The sequence below is a fragment of the Lipotes vexillifer genome, unplaced genomic scaffold, assembly GCF_000442215.2.
Source record: "Lipotes vexillifer unplaced genomic scaffold, Lipotes_vexillifer_v1.1 scaffold863, whole genome shotgun sequence".
NCBI classification, from domain to species: Eukaryota; Metazoa; Chordata; class Mammalia; order Artiodactyla; family Lipotidae; genus Lipotes; species Lipotes vexillifer.
Window position 1 is genome coordinate 2,601,156 of NW_006788168.1, and position 17,769 is coordinate 2,618,924.

Consider the following 17,769-nt stretch of genomic DNA (forward strand, 5'->3'; position numbering starts at 1 on the left):
GAGTAATCAATGAAAAGTGAATGCTTTTAGTGTTTTAAGAGCGTTAAGGATTGCATAGGGTATGAGGGGGCGGGTAGTTATACATGTGTATTTAGTATATACAGTTTTCTATTAAAATCGCAGGCAGATTTTTCTCTCCTGATTATTCAAGCACATTAGCAAACCAGAAAAAAAAATCTGAACTTGGATCAGTCGGTGGAATCGGGAGTGCAGAATGCATCTGCGCTTTGCCAAAGCCGTATTTCATTACTTTTCAGAATTAGCTGGCAATGTCTCCACAATATTTACTGAAGTGAAAACCAAATGTTTTCATCTGGACAAAAATCAAACTGTGGTATGTTACAACCACAACAGAAATCATTTTAATCCAAAAGCTTGCTTTCTCTAATTTGGGCTGTGGTTTCTATAAAATTGGATTCTTCTCCGAGAATCATGTACACATACAAGCCCTCGTTCTCATTATCTTCCCTCCCCCGACCAGTTCTTTATCTTAACATGCTAAACATAGCTCAGCTCTATTTTGCAAAGACCCTAAAGGGATTCCTGGCCCGCTGTCATTTAGCTGGGGAGTCAAATTCTGTAGCTTGACCTAATAACCTCTGGGCTGTTCCCCTCCCCCCATTTGGCGGGTTTGTAATTGATCTTCAGGATACACAAACAGAATGAAAGGAATCAGCCCCTACTATCATATTAAATTAAAATACAGAACTTCAAAGTGACCTGGTATGGCCTGGGTAGGGGGAGAAAGGGATAGTTATTTACTGATTTCCTGAGTTAGAGGAGAAGAGAGAGCTCCATCCTTCGAAACAGGAGGGTCAAGGGAGAAAGTGGGTACAACTGCCTTGGTCCATTCGTCGCACTGTGTATGTACCCGGCACTGATCCAGGCACCAGCAACCCTCACAGATCAGACATCCGAACTCACCCTGAACACTCGGGCACCCCACACATAAACACCAAGTGCCCTGAAAGACTGGGACAACTGTAACACACTGAATGATGACCTCTGTCTCTTCCAGGTTGGCCTTTACACTTTACCAGGGAAGAAGAATTTACGCCAAGACTTCCCAAACCTCACCCACTTCCACAGGCCCTAAGATTATGTGCCATATCCACCGGCTATTTTCTTTAAAGTGATTCATATTCATGATTTAAATGGATTCTATTATATCAGTAGAAAATTAATATCACATGCCCTAAAGAAAATGTAGTTAATATTACAATAATTTTTTTTTTTTTTTTTTTTTGCGGTACGCGTGCCTCTCACTGCTGTGGCCTCTCCCGCTGCGGAGCACAGGCTCCGGACGCGCAGCCCCAGCGGCCGTGGCTCACGGGCCCAGCCGCTCGGCGGCATGTGGGATCCTCCTGGACCGGGGCACGAACCCGTGTCCCCTGCATCGGCAGGCGGACTCTCAACCACTGCGCCACCAGGGAAGCCCTACAATAAAATTTTTAAACATGCAGCTAATGTCATTTCTGGCACCACCAGGGGTACATTTAGCAGGGCTTGGGAAACAGCCCGCCAGCCAAAGACCAAACACAAAGGGAGCCCCTAATTCCTTATGGGATAAGGAGGGGCCTGGGCGATGAAGCCCATCCTGGAACAGCTCTTCCTTATAATACACACGTTATCCAAAAACAGGACGCCAATCATTGAAAAGGACTCTACATGGAATCCAAAAGTCCAGGATGAAGCATCAGCTTGGCAGTCACGTGCCCATTGTCAGGAGCCTCAGCTTACTTGTCTGTACAATGAGATTAATGTCTTCAGACATAACATCTGTGATGACCCCAAGGGCCTACGAGGTAGCATATGCAAAAGCACTGTCAACACCCACACTTCAGTGCCATTATTAGGCTGACACATGGCTTCAGTGACAAAAACAACTCGAAACTATAAAAGCAGGCTGTCACTTTCCACAGGTGAGAACAAAGGCAATTTATTTCCTCTCTGCTTTACTAAATGGGAAAGTTAGCAGACTGGCAACAAGGGGAGGGGGGCAGTGCGGTGCACAGAAATAGGATGGAAACACAAAATGAACTCAACAGTTAGAATTTCTGGAACTTGGGCAGAGTAAGGCCTTGTGAGAGCTGGAAACCTTCAGCCCTAAGAGCCTTTTTTCAGGAAGAACAGGGAGGAAGTGATGATATGACGGTCATTTCAGTGTCCCCCTCTTCAGTTACGTGCTCCCAGATGTGCCACTCTGACCGCATGTTTAGGAAATGCCCCACGGCAGGGCATGTGTTCTAAGAGCCCTGACATGAGGGACTTGGCAACGAGAACCACTTTCCCTCCTGACACGTCGGCTCACGTGCCGACCTAGCGGACCACAGCAATGGGAGAAAGTATCACTTAATTACAGCTGGAATAATCTGCTTACTGTCTTTCCCATGAGGCTGTCTACACCTGTGGCTTGAAACGTACACAAACGAACACACATCCAGTCAAATGCAATGAGGTCTATGGATCTCCTCACAGCAACTGAATGTGCAGATCACACCACACAGCACACTCAACCTAGCAGAAGTGGAAACAAGTCAGAAATTAACTTCATCAAGGCCACATAGAGACTACCGGAACACCCAGGTCTGTGCTCTCTCCACCACGGAAGTGTCCACAAATCCTATCAGACGTAAATACGGTAGAAGGGGCACCTTGCCTTTGGGACATGGATCCTGATGACTTTAGTGCTGTCAGCTGCCAGCAAGGTGCTCTGTAAACAAAACAGGACTCTCCTTACTTCCATCTACCTTCTCTAAATGAATTTCAGAAAGGACAAGAAATACTAAGGGACTCTCCAGAAACTAAGGGGGAGGCCAGAGGCAACTGTGAGAAGGATACTGACTCCGTGCCAGCAGCCACTGGCAGGGAGAAGGAGCTGCTCTATCTGCGGGGAGGGCAAAGCCTGGTCGGAGGCCAGCTAGTCTGGAGCGGGGCCAACCCTCTGAGCAAAATGTCTTGGAGTCTTAACGACTGATCGAGGTCACAGAGCAATTAAAGGGGATCCATCCTTCCCCTCCTTGGCGCTTAAGGACACGATGGTTTCGTATTTCTTCATAACTAGCCCGATAAACTATCCTGGCAAGTAAACTGCTTGCTCAGCACAACTCAGCCAAGTATACAGACTCTTGGAAAACCAAGCATATGAGGAACATAAGGCCAGTCTGATCTGGAGAAAAGTGAGGGTGGCCACTGAAATCCTCAGGGTGGCAAGAATACCACTTTGTCTGTTACCTCTCTCAAAAATTAAGATGCGACACCTCTCAAAAGGATCCATCAAAAAAAGCTGTGTATCACCGTGACAGAGGGCCTTCCTCCCCAGAGTTCATGTAAAGTATTCCCATTTTGCCCAAGGAAGTTCATTACTAGTGCCATAGTGTTCGTTGCAATTGGAGGATTACTTAATTGCTTTATAGCAGGTTAATCCCCTTTCATTCTGTGACCTCGAAATCACCCCAGGCTTCCTCAATACCCAATGCCAGTACTCTTATCAAAACATGTGCTCCTTACCAATAAAGCCAATGACTGCCTTTAGACAGAGTTCCATGGGTGGTCTGTCTCTTCTGGTACCTGCATTCTCCTCAGCTGGTCTTTTATATCGTTCCTCTTCAGTTGCAAATGAAAGGCTCCTCCAATACCCTCGTCGTCTGCCTAAATTCACTGGGAAACCTAAGTTCACTGGATGGTCACCACAGGCACCATCTGGCCTGCTTCACACCCATGACTTTAACTCCACAGCAACTGTGTGCTAACTACACACCTATTTTACAAAACAAGACACTTGGACTGAAAGTGGTTTAAGTCATCTGCCCAAGATCCACTAGGATCATTCAGCCTCCGGCCTGTGTTCCTACAATAACCCGCTAGAGAGCCCTTCCTCTAGCTGAGATCATCTTACCCAATAAAGGTCTGGACATGTTATGTCTCCTCTCTCAGCTGAAGAACCTCGGTGAATTTCCAGCCCAGGGCCCACAGAATGGGACACGTCTAACTCCCCTGCTTTAACGAGGGGCCCTCAAAAAAACAAACCCAACACCATCCCAGGCCTTGGCAGGGGCTCCTGTAGAACTTTCTCCTTCTGCAAAGCCAGCTCCGCTCCCGCAGAGCCTTGGGCAGAGTCCCTTCCTGTTCCACACGCACACCCTCTACCCTGGCATTGCCTAGTTGGTCTATCGCACCTACCACAGGGATACTCCTTTCCTGTTGCTAATCTGTTTTCTAGTGTCTGGCATATAAAAAACGTTCAATAAAGGTTTGCTGAATTAATTAGCAATTGAATGACGGCTGATCCGCTGAAGATTCCCTAAGACCTGCGCAACAAAAGGCAAAAGCAGTCCCAAAACAGAAAGGACGCTTCACCAGGGCTGGCAGTGTGGGTCTTTCCTAAGAACTCCTCCTCCAAAACAGCTCTCTTCTTTCCTCCGAACTGTGACACCCACGGGTCAGAAGAAGGAACCATGTGTAGATGTGTATTTTCAGGGATGCCCCTTGGGAATCCCCCTTGCAGAGCCCCATAAAGAGAAAAATATAAATAAGACAATCATTTAACCTGCCACTGCTCTGCTGTGTTAAGCTTTTTTAACCTGCTAATAATCATAGTCAGGACAAAGAGAAGAAGACAGAACTCATTAAGAATAACGAGACCAGTGACAGAAAATGCAGCGATGGTTAGAATCGATGCACGCCGCCCAGGGCACACACCCCTCCCCCTTCTGGGCCGACGTGCACCGGCAAAAGATGCTAATTATGCCTCTGGCAGGAGCCACGTGGACCCCCTTCAAAGCAGCCATTTAAAGATAAATACACTGCAGGCAAACACTTCGGGCCGGCTGCACTATTCACTCTTCCGTTCCTTTAGAGATTTTAGGTCATGATATTAAATAGGAAAGGAGAGAGCCCTGCCAAACTTAGCTGAAAGGTCTCTGCGTGCCTTAAGACAGATTTTTTAAATCTCTAAAGCTTCTTATCCCTGAACAACTGGCTGCTGTGTTGACATGTACACACTAATCCCAGAATTATTAATGGTATCATTTTTCCCCACCCCAGGTTTTCGCCGAAGATACTTAATGGAGCTGTGGGGAGAAGGCTGGGTCTTGGGCTTGCTGAGTGTCACTGATGGGTAACGAACACCAAGGCTTAAAGAACTCTACTTCCCGGCGTTTTCTCAGTCTCAAGATTCATTCTCTTCCATATTCCAAATTAGCGCTGAGACTATTACGGGTAATAACGGAGGACTGGAGAAAAGGATGATCTGTAATCCTTGGCAATAAACATCGTTTCCAGGTCTTTGATTCCTTCACGATTTCTGCAGCCAGGCTTTCTTTCCCACCAATACTGAAGCCTATCAAGACTGTCTCCTTTACCCAGACTCCTGTAAAGGGTGATGGAGTGGCCGGGCTCTTGAGGCTGAGCATGTAGTCTGGGGCTCAGACAAGCTCTGTTTGGTGTGGAACCCGTACGAAAAAAGCAGCGGCAGAATCAGAATGCAGGTATAAAAGGAAAAGTTAATCAAATTCCCAACTATCAACTTTGTCTGTTAAGATACCAGATGAGGCCAAGACTTAAGTGAGGAAGTGTCACCAGCAGTTGATACCTAAAAGTTAGAAATACATCTACATGTAAATCAAGAATTAGATAAATGATGAGACATCCACAAGATGGAAGGGGTATTTATGTGAGAGTGTGAAATAGGAAAACCAGATTGCAAAAATAAAAATATAATGCAATTCCATATGGGGTGTGTGACTTCTATTGTATATGCACAGAGAAGGCTTAGTAACATTTTCACCAAGGAGATGATAAACAGTGGTTGTCTCTGGGAAATTAGAGGGAGGGGTATTTTGATTTTTTTTTTTTGTTTTGGTCTGTTTCTCCATCTTTTCTGCTGATCTTCCCTAGAGGAACATGAAATACATTTATAACTAAAAAAAGTTTCAACATTTGAAACTGAAAGAGAATTATTATAGTACCACTACAACAGGCTTTGTCTATTTAACCCTTGTACACCTCAAAATACGAGGTTTGTTTTTTTTTTTTGCGGTACGGGGGCCTCTCACCGTTATGGCCTCTCCCACTGCGGAGCAGAGGCTCCGGACGCGCAGGCTCAGCGGCCATGGCTCATGGGCCCAGCAGCTCCGCGGCATGTGGGATCTTCCCCGACCGGGGCATGAACCCATGTCCCCTGCATCAGCAGACGGACTCTCAACCACTGTGCCACCAGGGAAGCCCAAAATACGAGTTTTAATTAGCTCAAGCAACTGCATATTAAAGTATGCCATCTAATGCCACCAAATCCATCACATTTCCAATATCATGAAGTACTTAGTGAATCACCTATCATTTGAGGCTTTTAGAAAAGCCAGATCAGGTAAACACACCTGACCTCACAAAACCCTGGCTTTTAAAATAAAATACCTTAAATCTAAAAAGTACAGGAGGAAGAGTAAGAGAGCGTGTGTCAAAACCTTATTGCACATCAGCTAAAATAAACAATGAAACCTATTTTTATTGTCTGGCTCATGAATGTAGGAATAACTTTCCAAGCCTCATAGCATTTTTCCAAAATTAAACATCTTAGGTTTCACTTACTGAAACTTTTGTTCCATCTGACAAGTGACAGAAGTAAACTGTGTCTATGAAAAAACATGATTCTCTTGTGTCTAGAGCCTGGAAATGTCAAAATTGGGTACTTGGTAATGTTTTCCCTACGTGCCATTTACTCGAGTAATAAGCATGCCTCTCCAAGCAAGGTCCTCCCCAAATCACCCCAAACCAGATAAAATATGATTTAAAAAAAATTATGCATATATAGGCACATGGCACAAACATATAAATTCTGCTCTAAAAACAAGTCACACCCACTCCATAGGTAAAAACTTTCATAACTAAATTCCATCATCTGCAGAGCAGTTTTCTGACATCCTAATAGAACACGATCAGTGAATCTTCCTAAAGAAAAGAGTTAAGACATGTCTCCAAGGTAAATTTGGCTCCAGTGGGATTAAAAAGACACAATGAAGAGTCTTACCAACACAGAGCTTTAATTATTTACCTGAACCATCTTGCTGCTGATGACACTTGTTGACCCTTCAAAGATCCCTTTGGCTCAAATTCCTTCTTCAGAGCACCTGGTCCCACTCACTCTCCACTGCTCATGACACCACCCCACCGTCTACCAGCCGGTTGGTCAGTCGGTCACCCTCATCTTTCCCCTCCCTTTCACCCTTCACAGCCAATCCTGCACTTGATTCTTTGCTAGTGGGTTTTTACACCTTTCTTTCCATCTCCACCCTCAACACCTAGGATCACTAGACTCCTTTGGCAAGGAGCTATGTCAAACCCAAGGGAGATGCTGGCAGGAGGCCCTGCTACCCGCCCCACCTCCCTTTTGTGAGGGAGAAGAGGTCCACACTGAAATACAGTTATTCCCCTCCTTTATGTCTTGAGTCTCCCAGGACTATCATATCAGTAGCCTGTAATCTCAAACAAAAACCTCACCCTTCATTTTCCCTTCCCTAACAATTTAGTCCTAAAGCAAACTGGTACAAGGGGCGTGTGTGTGTGTGTGTGTGTGTGTGTGTGTGTGTGTGTGTGTGTGTGTGTGTGTGTAACGACCACGGCAGCCCCTGTGGTGTGCGAGAGCCAAAGGAGGATGAAGAGGTAGGTGTTCACACACAGGTCAGGCCGTTCACAGGGTCCAAGCCAAGTGAGATCAGAAGGGCTCCGTGGGGAGGGTGGCAGAAGAGATGGGAGGTGGGGCACACTGGAAAAGGTGGATCAAATAAACAATTTATGGGTAACAGGAGTCAACCTTCTCACTGTTTAATATAGAAAAAAAAAAGAAAGAAAGAAAACCAGAAGGAACCCTTTGGTGCTAAACTAAAATTGGGAGGTACTGGTGCTCGTTCATGGATTTTAATAGACCTAGAGACATAGATGTGCATACTAAGTGAGCATGTGCGTACATGTGCACATACATGCCGTTGCACATGTCCCCCCCACACACAATGCATTTCCCTCCGATAGCTATGAGCACACCTCAAGCCCAGACCCTAGCTTCTAAAGAGCAGCTGCTCCTTAAAATGAACAGGGCTCTTAGAAGAAATGGCTGATTCCGGGGCTGAGGGAGGGAGTACACAATAAGAGTCCAGGACATTCCACTGCGTCAGGGAGCTGGGATGGGAGGATGACAGGGACGTGTCAAAGGGCAAGGGAGCCAGCTTGAAAGGGCTACACTGATAGGATCTGGGACAATCAAACATCAAAACAGATGACTAATAGATTACAACCCTCTGAACAAAACAGGAAATGAGCCCATCCAGATCCCCAAAAATGAGTAAATCGAGTTTGATGAGAAATGAAATACGGAGTTTCAAAGAGCCTCGCAGGCTTCCCTGGTGGCGCAGTGGTTGAGAGTCCGCCTGCCGATGCAGAGGACGCGGGTTCGTGCCCCGGTCCGGGAGGATCCCACATGTCGCGGAGCGGCTGGGCCCGTGAGCCATGGCTGCTGGGCCTGCGCGTCCGGAGCCTGTGCTCCGCAATGGGAAAGGCCACAGCGGTGAGAGGCCCGTGTACCACACACACAGACACACAGACACAGACACAGACACACACACACACACACACAAAGCCTCACAATGAAATATGTATAATCACAAAAGCTGCCAAGGGTCCGCTTTCCGTGGAAAAGCCTGACAGACCTGCCTCAATTGAGTGACCAACATGAGCACCATCAATCAAAGAACAGACTGAAATGCTGTGGCCCAACAGGGCAACGAGAAGCTACAAGACTCCCTTCCGTGATGCTCCTACCTGAAATAGAGAGGCCCCTCAATCACCCTCACCATTTTCTGTGTTCTTCCCTCACTTAGTTCCTAGAGTAAAGACTTTCCCAAAATAAGGCCATGTAAATCCAAACCCATCCTTCATTGTAATTCTGTAATTACAAAATCCTCTCCGTGCACTACATTCATTGGTCCTGTTCGTATGGACAAACCAATATTTCCACTGTTATCTACACCTACAAAGCACTACTGCTATTTTTCCTAAAGTAGTATGGCGGGGGGAGGGAGTGGACCCTCCATCAGCGTGGCTTATTCCCAGACCTCAGGAAACACTAGGAAACGGGACCTAACACCCATCCACAACTACCCAACCACCAAAAAAAATAATAATAATACAAAACAAAAAGCCAAGTTTGCAAAGCACGTGTGTGACGGTGATGCTGGGGTGGTAGAGGTCCTACAAGGATGTCAGGGAGAAGTCAATTATAAAAATGTAAGACTACAAACTGTGACACTGTGTGTTGAGACGCCAAGAAAGGCGATTCAAGAGTCAGAGGAAAAGGGAAGGAGAAACAGGAAGGCTCAAGCACCCTCTGGGTGGGATTCCTCCCTTTACACACTCACTCCCTCAAACCAGGCTGGGAATTCAAGAGGTTGTAGAGCAGAGACCAAAGCCAACATCAAAACTCCTGGGACAGGCCTTGCCCCTTTTTCCTTCAACCAGGCTGCTCCCTCCAAAATAGCAACACAGTCTTACCTCGAAGGCAGAGAAAGGTAAGAAAATCTTCTGTCTTAGGCTTCCTTTTAGAGAGGTCAGAAATTTGAGTAGCTGGAGGGGGTAGCAATGGCTCCACTATCTTTACTGGAGTTGTGCTGGGACTATTCGGCTGGGATTGAGCAAACTTCCTTTGTGCTTGCAGCCTGGGCCTGTAAAAGCAAAAGAAAATTAACAACAAGCAGAGATCGGAGGATATAGATCTACGTGCAGCAATAAAATCATGACACAAAAGGGAAGAGAGACCTTATTTCAAGCAAACTCTTTGTTTCTAATTAAGTTTCTCTATATGTCTCTCACTCTTGTAAACCACAAGCCTGCTTTGAAGGGCTACGTTTTCTACACTGATATAAGATATGCACCATGAGCATGTGTGTACGTGTGCACACAAGCGCGTGCCTGTGCACAAACCAGTGTGTGCCTGGGTACTTCCAAAGCGGCATATGGGGTATGAGGTGACACGAGATTAATGACTTTTGTACTTTTTCACAAATCATCTGCCACATTATTTAGCATTCTGTGCTTTAACACGATACTATCACAAACACATGCACAACGGCCTTCATATTGTGTAAGGACACCCCGCCCACCTTAGCCTGTCACTGACCTGGTCTCACACCCCCAGAGGAAGTAGTCTCCCCATCTCTAAGCTCTTCTAACTCCAATTCAGCCAAATAAATCCACCTGGAATTATCCACCTGGAATTAAAGCGTGTAATGCAGGGGGTGGGGGGAGGAGGGGAAGACCACTTCTCTAGTCTATTCAAAACCCCTCCTTCGTGGCCAAATTATGGGTTACCTTCTGCCCACACAAAAAGTCCAAAGTCCTTAGTTAGGGATTTGAAAAACTGGCCTTAACCTACCTTTCTCAGGCCTCTCCCCTATTACCATCCTACGTAGATACCGATCCCCTAATTCATCCTTTGGTGTCCACAAATCACAACTTCAATCTCCTTAACCAGACACTGTTCATTTACACAATTTTACATGTCAGACTCTCTATTAATTTGAATCCTAATGACTCTTGGAAAAGTTTCTTTACTTTTTTCCTAACGCTGTAGCCAGTAGCCGTTCTCCTTTTTTCTACCTAAGTGTTTTTACCCCCTGTATAACTGGCTTGACCTCTACCATAAATTGCCTCCTATTAGCTCTTCCTTGAATTTTCAAGATCTCAACAGCCTAATGGAAAATAAACACCTTTGAGGGTGTGAACCTGTACGTGTCCTGCTTTAAACCACCTCGCTGGCCCTGCTCATAAAGATGCTCCAGAAACAGTATTTGAGAGCAGGGAAAAAACAAGAATCGAAAAGCAGCCCTACGGCACAGGGCTTTAAACGGGATCTGCTCAGAACCCCAAACTGGAGTCAATCACTATGTGGGTGGGACTGATAAAGCCACCCCGGCTCAAGGCTGCTTTGAGTATTACATATATTTATAATTCTATAGCACAAACAAGTCTTCCCTTAACTATCGTTGAGATCATGTAAAACAGTAAGCATAGTATCTTTAACTGCTGGTGCTCAAAATACCCTAACATTTTAAGTTAACATTCTAGTATTTAACAAAATAACCCCCCCCACACACACACTGGTTTTCCACTTTGTAAAAATTAGCTCCCTTAAGTTTTAACCTCCCGTGTCCTGCCCAGACTCAACTCTTGCCTCCCTTACGACCCACCAGAAACACTCCTGAATAGGTCATATTCCCAATATGAACTGACATTTGATCAACAGGGAGAGAGCATGACTGCTGCTTACTAACTGGGCAACAACCCTCAGTCCCTAAAATCTTACAAACGTCACAATTAATCAAAAGCACTTCAGAACCCAGGAATAACCAGAGGAAAACAGCCACATAACAAGGTTTAACAGAAATTCCAAACATCATAAATGGTAAGGGACTAAAACAATGCTCCCATTCCTGTGTTGTGAGGAACAAAGAGCTTTTTTATGCAACCAACTGACTGTCCAGAAGATGAGAGAGCAGAAGTGTGTGCTGGGAGAGGCTCCAAGCCCAGAGGACTGACCTTCAAGGAGGATCAGATGGGGGTGGGGTGTGTGTGTGTGACTGAGAGACCTAAGGAGCGGTGCTTCTCAAATCAAATCATCGCAGAAGAGTATCTGTTTTGCATTTGGTTTCCCCTCACAGTCCCCTTTAGATTTTCTGTCTTTTACAAATGGATATTTTTATAAGATAATTATTTGTAGGGGGAAAATGAAAGACATAAACTACAAGCTCAAATTTATTATTAGACTCAACAGACGTAAAATCACCCTGTTCAACTGCTTTAACATGCTCACTGCGCACTCTCCATTTCTCTATTCAGCTCACTGGCACCAGGCAGCAAACAGCCCGTGCCTTGAGCAGGATTGCTTCAGAGAAAGGACAGGATACAGAAAAGTAGACATTGGCGCCATGCCCTGCCACCCTCAGGGGAGACTGAGCCCAAGAGAACTACCCTCCTCTTCCAACAAGCTCCTTCTCTCCTCCAACTTGCCCTTCCTGTTAAAAGAAAACCCCTGTCATGTTTTCCTACTGAAAAGGGGTTTTAATTGGCAATTTTCTGATTTGTACATCTTCATTTAAATGGACACAACTCACACTCTGGGCATTAAGGGGGCTTTATGGAATCACCGCCTGTACGTGAACAGGATGTTCAGTGTTTACTGCTTTCTCAAAAGTCGGCAACGACAAATGCCACACATAATGAGAAGACGGCACAGCCTGAATGAAAAACAAACACGCAAACACAGATGACAGAGCAGGACACGGAAAAACATTCTACCATTTCATAACCTCAAAGATAAATGCTCCGACCGTTGCTCAAATAAAAGGCGCTTTTTGCCTGATGACTTTCTCAGGGAGGCTATGAAAAATAAGGGCATAACAGATTAAAAAGCGGCAATAAAATAAATTACCCCTCAGAGGAATAAGCCAAGCTCCCAAGTGATTAAGTATTTGTGAGACCCAGATGAAAGCAGGACCTAAAGAACAAGACAAACCAATATCTTGTTTTAAAGAGGCCAGAAGAATCCGTACTTTGTGGAAAGGGCAGGTCTGCGGTTCGGCTTTGTGTGTGCGGGTCCCGGGGGATTACAAAGGTGTAACTTTGCTTTGCTGTCCCCACGCAACAAAAGAGTTAGAATGACACAACTCAGAGGCCAAATCCATGGAGGAAGCACTCTTAGCCATTTGGGGTATGTTTGCGGGATAGGTGATTCATTCTAGAGTGTCTGATACGAGGAAATGAGTGTATGTTATTTAAAACCAGTACAGAAAGAGGGTGGGGAGGTCCAGATGTGCTGAAGACCTAGATTATCTGCACCTGGAGGTGCTGGGGGAAGGAGGCTGGTGTGCAGGAGAGAACAGGCATGATAAGACACCCACCAAGGGGGTGGAGCTCCAGGAGGGCCTGCACTCAGCTGCTTGCCGCCAGTGGATCAGCCGTGATCAGGCCAGCAAGATGGGACCCACCCATCCCTCCACCAGGAACACCCTCCAGTCCATTACCAGGGCAAAGATGCTTTAAATGGAAATTTAGGTTGAACTAAGGGAGTTCAGAGACACCCAGGGGTGGGGCTGGAGAGAGTGTGGAGCTCCTGGGCATCAAGGGAAGAAACAAGCAGAATGTAGGGCCTCCAAAGGCTTTTCTGCCTGAAGTTTAGCCAGGAGTGCCTTTGCTTCACGTTGGTAATACACAGCAAGCCAGAACGCAGAAAATACAGAGGGCGTCTGTGCCACACAAACCATAGGAGTGTCAAGTGGCGCAAGACTCACTTCTGTGTTGATCTTTTATTAACTGATCCAGGAAGGAATTTCCCTTACAGAAGACTCCTCCATGCCAGGAAGGTCAATGAAACCAACTAAAACCAAACTCTCCAGCAAGCCGAAGAAACTTAAACCAACTGAGGAAGAAACGTATAAATACACGTATATATGAATAAATACATTGAGGGTAACCTTTTACTTACAGTGTGTTAAAACCTAGGGTTGAGGGGCAGTGAGGCTTAGGGAATAGAAGTGGTTTCAGATCAAATCATCACTGTTCCTCACCTTCCGTGGTGTAAATGTGTGCATGTGAATTAAAAGAGTGAAAAATTCAGAGAGCAAGTTCAGAGAATGTAGAGCTTGCTATCTGAAGCCCTTGTCGTGGGTAAGGCCATCTGGGGTGTCCCTTCTCTAGAAGGGACAGGAGCCCCATGGCAACCCAGTCACGACAAAGCTCAGCCCTGCTGGTGTGAATCCCATTTAAGCAAAAGTGCCTCTTCTTTTGAGGGGGAGTGGGGTGGAGGCGGGGGATGTGTTGAAACAAAAGTTGCTTTACTGATCTGATCCCCCCAGAGTGTCACTCTATGTAGAAATAAATGCTCTTAGGATAGAGGCAAAGGTTCTCAGGGGACCCTGCTTACTCCAGACTGCTCCCTCTAGCTGAAATGCTTCTCCCCTTTATCTCACCATGGCTGGCTTCTTCCTATAATCCAGCGAGGGGAACATTCCAGCCTGCTGCTTTTTACGGAATCACGTTTTCCATGCCTCTGTTCAAAAGTCACCTCCTCAGAGAAACTGAGCCATCCTCAAATAGCACATCCCCCAGGACCTACCGCTCAACTCCATTTCCATTCCTCTGCCCTTCGGTGGCCTACAGAGCGGGCTCTCCTGCCAGGGCCTCCTTATGTCCTATGTCTGCATGTACGGGCTGCCATGTGTCGAGGGCAAGCCCTCCGTAGATGTTGAGAGAGAAGGGCAGGAACATTGCGCTGCTGTCCCATTTATGAACAATACCACTTCCTCACTCATTCCTTAGGAAGCACACGTTTTTTGAGCAGAGGGGCAGAGGGCATGGCAATCCGGAGGTGGCAGGGAGATGGCTGGACAGATGTGAAACGGACCCAAGAGCTACAGGAGAGGCCTGTGGTTCTGCCACCAGTAAAGTTATTGGCCATCCCAGGATACGGCTCCGCGAAGGTCGAGTGGAATCCAGTTTCACTAAGAATCAGTTTCGGAAGAACCTGCCCGTTTGGTCACAATTTCCTCCACCACCACTGGCACCGCTTATTGAGAATTTACTGAGCCACTTGCCCATCAGGAGCATCATCGAACAAAAGCCAATTAAGGTCGCGTTCTTGCTGTCAACCACGCTGCGTCACAAGGTACCCCCCCACCCCAAGGCACGCCGCTGCACCCCACGTGTCCACACGCAGCACACCTGTCCCTGGGCCACAATCCGCTGGCCCAGGTGTGGAGGTCCTGACATGCGCCCCTGCACACGAGACCACCGCACGTCAGATACGGCGGTTCCTGACGAGCTGCGTGAGCTGGACGGGAGGGTGTCCGCCTTCTCCCTCCTCTCTCTTCCTCGCCCCACGGTTCACAGTAAAGCCTTCTCTCATGCGGGATTCGCTGGCATGGGGGCCAACAGCCAAAGGAACGTTTCACTTTGATCACATAAAATTTTACCCCAATAACTCCTCAAATATATTTCATATTTAGGTTAAAAAGAAAAAAAATACAGCACCTTTATGGGAATAGAGAAGCAGACCAAAATAAACACTAGCCTTATTTTCCAGGTTAACAGATAAATTCCAAGACAAAGCTTGTAAAGAAAACCCACTGGTGGCTGACCAAGACCTGTGCCAAATACTGTTCGTTCTGTAACACTCTCCCGGTGCCCTCTCCTGCCCTCCCCAAACCCTGCCTTTGGAAGCTTCCGGGCAGCCCGCCATCGCTGTGGCACTGTGTCTCCGGGTCTCCTCTGGGGTTACCTACAGGATAGAGTTAACCGGCTTATTGCTATCCTGTGCTCAATCTCTAGGGCAGCCCTAAATACGGCACAACAGCAATTTCTAGGTTAATTAAATTCCATTTCTGCCCAGGATTTCTGATAGTTTACAAACCCATGGAGGACGAGCGGTATGCACGCAACTCAGAGGAACAAGGCAGGAGCAAGGGGGACGAGGGGGTCTAAAGCAGTGCCCAGCTGGTCCTCGTGGAGGGCCGTGTATGCCAAACACCATCTTATTAACTTAATTTTCCAATATTAAAAACATAAGCTGGTAAATCCAGTTATTTAGATTACACCCCAAGTCTAAACAGAGAGCAATACATGGATGGGAGGGCAGGGTGTGTGTTCACTCAAGAAAGAAAACGCGTTATATCCCACAAATGCAGAGGGACCCGCATAGCCGGGCTCTTTGTGCCGGTGTGGGAGCTGGCCCTGAAGCTTTGCCAACTTACTGAAAGGCCTATTCAAAAAAAAAAAAAAATCCTGTGTTTCCATCTCCAAAATAAGTACCCACTCTATTCTACCCCCAGACACACACACACTACAGACCTGGCAGCTAGTCAAAGAAACAAGGGCGGGTGTGTGTTGGAGATTGTATGGGTCGGGCAGGGGATATCCCCTGCCTAGGGCAAGCTGCCCACCAAATTCAAATGCAAGTGCAGTTGCGGGCAAACCACACAGGATGGCTGTAAACATCCTGTATAGTAAAGAGAAAATAAACACATCCTCAAGTGAACCCGGAGGCTAGCAGAGACCAACGCACAGCAAACTTGGTAACAAGAAGCCCTGGCAACAGGCTCCATCCTTCTGCGCTCACATCCCACCCTGCTCCAGAGTTACAATGGGTGTTTGTCTCATCGGGGTGTAGGGACTTCACCCAGTGTCAGAAAAGGGAGGTCTGCAGCTCCATGAGAAGAGAAATGCCTGCTTTCAGGTGTTTCTGGAGATCTTGCCATACTGGTTCAGAGGCCTCATTTCTTGCTTTACATAGAAAGAGATGAAATCGTTTGTGCTAAAAACCGCAGGATGTTAAATATTTGCAGCACTTGTCTTAAATTAAATTACACAGGCAACTAGAGTAAAAGTTTGCTGTTAACCTGATATACCGAAAGGAACTTTTTTTGCTTGAATCTCCTGGAGATGAAACCCTGTAAAGTTCTGCTTGGTCAGAGTGGTACAAGGAAAAGAACCATGGTATCACAAAACCTGGGCTGCTTTGGTTCAACTACCCTGTGACCTTGGGCAAGCTGGGACTCTATTTCCTTGTTGGCAGAAGCAGTGGGGCGGGGCGGGGGGGGAGGGGGGAGAACCCCTATGAAAAGGAAACAACTCAGGGTCCTTCTAGCTCCAATCTCCTCTGACCTCATCTAGAAAACCTGAATATAGTAGTTCCTGTAATAATTCCTCTTGCATTATGATTTCATAATTCTGGTGACAAGTACTGATCTTTTGCCTGTACCAAGTGGGAAATAAAAACCTCCAAATGCCTGTGTTGCTAAAGATTGCTAGCGCCTACTTCCCAACTACAGGTTGTCAGGCAAAACAGCAAACGTGATAACTTCCAGATCTTGAGATACGCATACCGCCTTGCACTTTAGAAGGCAGAGGTGGAAAAAATTTTTAAATATAGATATTTCAAAAAATATATATATATGGCACAATGCCAAAAGTTGTTCCATAATTCCCTTAAACTACTAACTACTATGCTATCTATACTCTGCTGCCTTAAGACCTAATCCTTCCAATTAGGAATAAATCACTCATTTAGGAAAACACATGAACTTCCTTCAGAACCCTGAGATATCCTCAGGAAGGCTAACCTAACCACTTATAAGTATATTCATCAGCTCTACCCACCAAAAGCCCAGACGAAAGAGAAGGCAAGTACTGCAAACCCAAACACCACCCCGACTTCGGAAGATACTCCAAATGCTCACAAATAACTGCACTCCCTCAGAAAGTGGGCGGGCATCGGAGAGAAAGGTGAGCCTTCATTTTCTTTACCTCAGGTAAAAAGCGTCAGGGGAGAGAAAGGAGAATACCAAAAGTACTAAATATCTACAAGATACATGTGGTGTCTTCCCAAGTAAAACATCTGCTGGGCACACAAATCTCAGGCTGGTGGTGGGAGCCCACACAAATGGTATGAAAAGTAATACGCAGAACTGCTTTTGATCCCATTAATAAAATGATGCAATTATGTTTTTTTAAAGTCTGATGCAGCATCCTGAAATGTCAAAGAACCAAGGCTGCCTGGAAATCCTGACTCTGTCATGATCAAGGAAATATTTGACATTGACTTCTTTTGTGTTCTAGAAAGCGACCATGTCAAATTCGAGAGGGATCATCATTAATCAACAATTAAAGCAGCAACAAAGCCCTTTTGTTCTGTCAGTCACAAATGTCGCATGTGTTACAGTTTACCACCAA

The 17,769-nt window shown here is 46.1% G+C and overlaps 1 protein-coding gene across 1 annotated transcript in view; it reads right to left on the minus strand.

Annotated features, from left to right (window-relative positions):
* Nucleotides 1–17,769, minus strand: part of JARID2 (jumonji and AT-rich interaction domain containing 2) — a 242,756-nt gene that overhangs the window by 50,336 nt on the left and 174,651 nt on the right. The window contains 1 exon segment of the mRNA XM_007461270.1: nucleotides 9,541–9,710. Within this exon segment, the coding sequence (XP_007461332.1) occupies nucleotides 9,541–9,710 (170 nt within the window).